Source organism: Suillus subaureus (assembly GCF_016647635.1).
Source record: "Suillus subaureus strain MN1 chromosome Unknown BJ212scaffold_41, whole genome shotgun sequence".
Classification (NCBI taxonomy): Eukaryota; Fungi; Basidiomycota; class Agaricomycetes; order Boletales; family Suillaceae; genus Suillus; species Suillus subaureus.
The window spans coordinates 1-2910 of NW_024538597.1; the positions used below are offsets into that span (position 1 = coordinate 1).

Consider the following 2910-nt stretch of genomic DNA (forward strand, 5'->3'; position numbering starts at 1 on the left):
GAATATCATCTTAGATCCTGTTCATCACCTTAGATCTGCCCAATCATCTTCTGGACTTCAGTCCATCTGAGTCTTGTCCTTTTCCATAAGGCCTAGGGAAGGATTCCCTAGGCTGGAATTCCGGACCTTCGGATTTGTCCCCTATGTCTCTGTCCCAAGTCTAGGGATTGCTTCCCTAGGCTAGAGTCTTGCCTTTCTGGCACTTACCCTCTTTCTGGACTTAGGTCCACTTCCTGTCCCTCTGACTCCACCTTAGGGTAGTCTACCTCTGTTTGCTTCTGCATTGGACTTCGTCTGATGTAGCCCCTATTCCTTCTGGACCTCCGGACGTCCTTTCCCTCATACCTCCGGGCATCCTGTCCTTCTGTCCTTTGTACCTCCAGACATCCTGTCCTCCTGTCCTCCAGACCTTTGGACCTCCTATCCTTCCATCCTGTTTCCTGTAGAAGTATTACCTTGCAGTGGGAACTCTCCTGAGCACTTCCTGTGTTCCTCTGGAACTCTCCTGTGCTCCTTCAGAAGTCCTCTAGCACTCCACCAGAGTAGCCAGCCTCCAGAAGTCCTCTGGACTTTGTCAGACCATCATTGGACTTCCTCTGAAATGAAGGGCACATACTCGGGTAAGGGGCACAGTGTACGAGCTGAGGCAAAGCCCCTCTGAGTCAGTCTCTCTCTCCTTTGAGCATGGTTCTTAACAGTTATCTTGTACAGTTGACATGGATTGATGATCATGATCTCAAGCGCATTTCGACAGTGCTGGCTGAATTTCACACCAACAAGCAGGCAATCTTAGATGCTGGGTTCTGTCAAGGCAAGGGTGGCAAAAACATCGACAATTGGTACATTCTGAAATTGGAGCTCATGCAGAGCATCGCTCCCAGTATTCGCAATACTGGTGTTTCCCTGCAGTGGACTGCAGACACCATGGAGCATGCACATATCACTGAGATCAAAGATCCCACACGATCCAGTAACAACAACCATTATGATGCGCAGATTTGTCGCCATCTTGACCATGCTGACAAGTGCTGTTGCTTTGGGCTCACTGCGAGTCTACTGGACCAGTCAAATCAACACGCATACCCAGATGAAGAAGATGACAACAAAATTGATGTTGATGTTGATCATGATCATGATGTCCTAGTGACAATCAACCACCACAATTATTCATGGCCAATCACTGATTACTTTGCTATCACACAGACTCTTCTGCACAAGGATGTAGGAACAATCCCCTGGCCATTGCAAACTTTCATTGTTGCACAGCATGTAGCAGTTCATCTTGCCTATGACCCATCAATCAGAGCCATCTCCATTGACAACACTGCTCTCAAATTCAACCTTCCCAACTTGCGACCAGCTCTTGCTGACTTCCTTCGTTGTGAAGATACCTATAGAAATGATCACATTCACACAATTGGTGGGGCTAGGAGAGCTAAGCTCAATGCTTCACTTCCTTTTGACAAGCTCCAAGTTTGGTTCAAACTTTGGCTCCAGGACATGGACATTCACAAGACTAGCATTGTGCAGCCTGCACAGACCCTGAATTGTGCACCACCTTGCGGCCTCTGGACCTCTGGCCAGTATGACACAGTCATTATCAATCACAATGGGGGGTACTCGTGGCCTACTGATGGTCTTCGTGGTGAGTTATTATATTATTCTGTTGTGCTGAACATTGTCTCATTGAATGGTATCTAGGTCATAGTGTTGCTCAAATCAGGCTTATTGTCTGTCCAATTGGAAAGAGGGGCACAGAATGGCCATGGAAGGATCGCTTCCTCAGTTATGTGCAACAATTTGACATTGGTGATCATGCACCAGCTACGAAGTTACATTTGCTTAAGAGGGCAAAGTGGTTGAATGGGACTTGGATTGGTGACATCATTCCAGTCACTCAGTTCAGGGTGCCCATTAATATAGTCCCTTGCTTTGGCTCAAAGGCAGATAATCATCTCACCCTGTATAACAGCATTGAACACTTGTCAGAATTTTGGCTTAACAGGTACTGGGACAAAAATACATTCTTCCCGCTTTTGATGTAGTAGTACACACCCAATAGTTGTTCTTCTATGTTTACACACTATTCTTTCTACTTTTGTATCAGTCTAGGATATCTTTGGCAACAATAAGCAAATGCCATCTCATTGACCCTTGTTTTCTGAAGCGCTGACAAGGCTGCTGAGTACTGTGCCTGTCAACATGTCTCACTTTTATAGAACAGTTGGTGATGGGATCAAATTAGCATCACTAATCTCCCTCCCTGAAGTCAATGGCATCCCTACTATGAACAAACTGACCTCTGTTGAACTTGATTGATCAGTTACAACTGAACCTCAGCCTGAGGAGGACTTGCTAGGCCACCTACTCCCTCTCATTTTCAAGCCTTTCACACACCCTATTCCATCAGTATCGAAACTCAAAATACAACTCAGTAAAATCATCTATCGTAACACACGCATTAACAACAAATTTTGTCTAACCAACCCAAATGAAATGGTGCCACTGTACGATACCAATGCAGGGCTTTGGAACTGGGGACTTCCGCTATTGTATCCTAATGGTGGCATAGTAGAAGAATGCATCCCAATGCCAGGTGTCAAGAATACCACCCACAAAGAAATATTTGCTACATTTTTCAATGCTGTCACTACATCTATGGCTAAATCCGATTTGGAACTGCCCACACCATCTGTAATTCGGATATGGAGTGCAGCTCATTCAATGGCTCCTGTACAAGGCACCAAAATCAAGTGCAAACCAGATCTTGTCCTGTGTGATGATATAAAGCTGAAGTGGGGCAATATCAGGGCATGTGCTGAGTTGACAGTCAGCCAGTACAAGCCCAGAAAGTGGCTTGCAAGAGCTGCAAACACTCAAGCATATCTTTTGCTGAGCAACCAGCCCTGG

At 45.8% G+C, this 2910-nt stretch overlaps 1 protein-coding gene across 1 annotated transcript; it reads left to right on the forward strand.

Moving 5' to 3' along the window:
- Positions 1–684: 684 nt before the first annotated feature.
- On the forward strand, positions 685–2045 carry BJ212DRAFT_1535057 (uncharacterized protein; the record flags this gene model as incomplete). The annotated part of the gene is made up of 2 exons (XM_041341805.1): positions 685–1645; positions 1702–2045. The coding sequence occupies 2 exons, from the start codon at positions 685–687 to the stop codon at positions 2043–2045; spliced, it is 1305 nt and encodes a 434-aa protein (XP_041188227.1).
- Between the last annotated feature and the right edge of the window lie 865 nt (positions 2046–2910).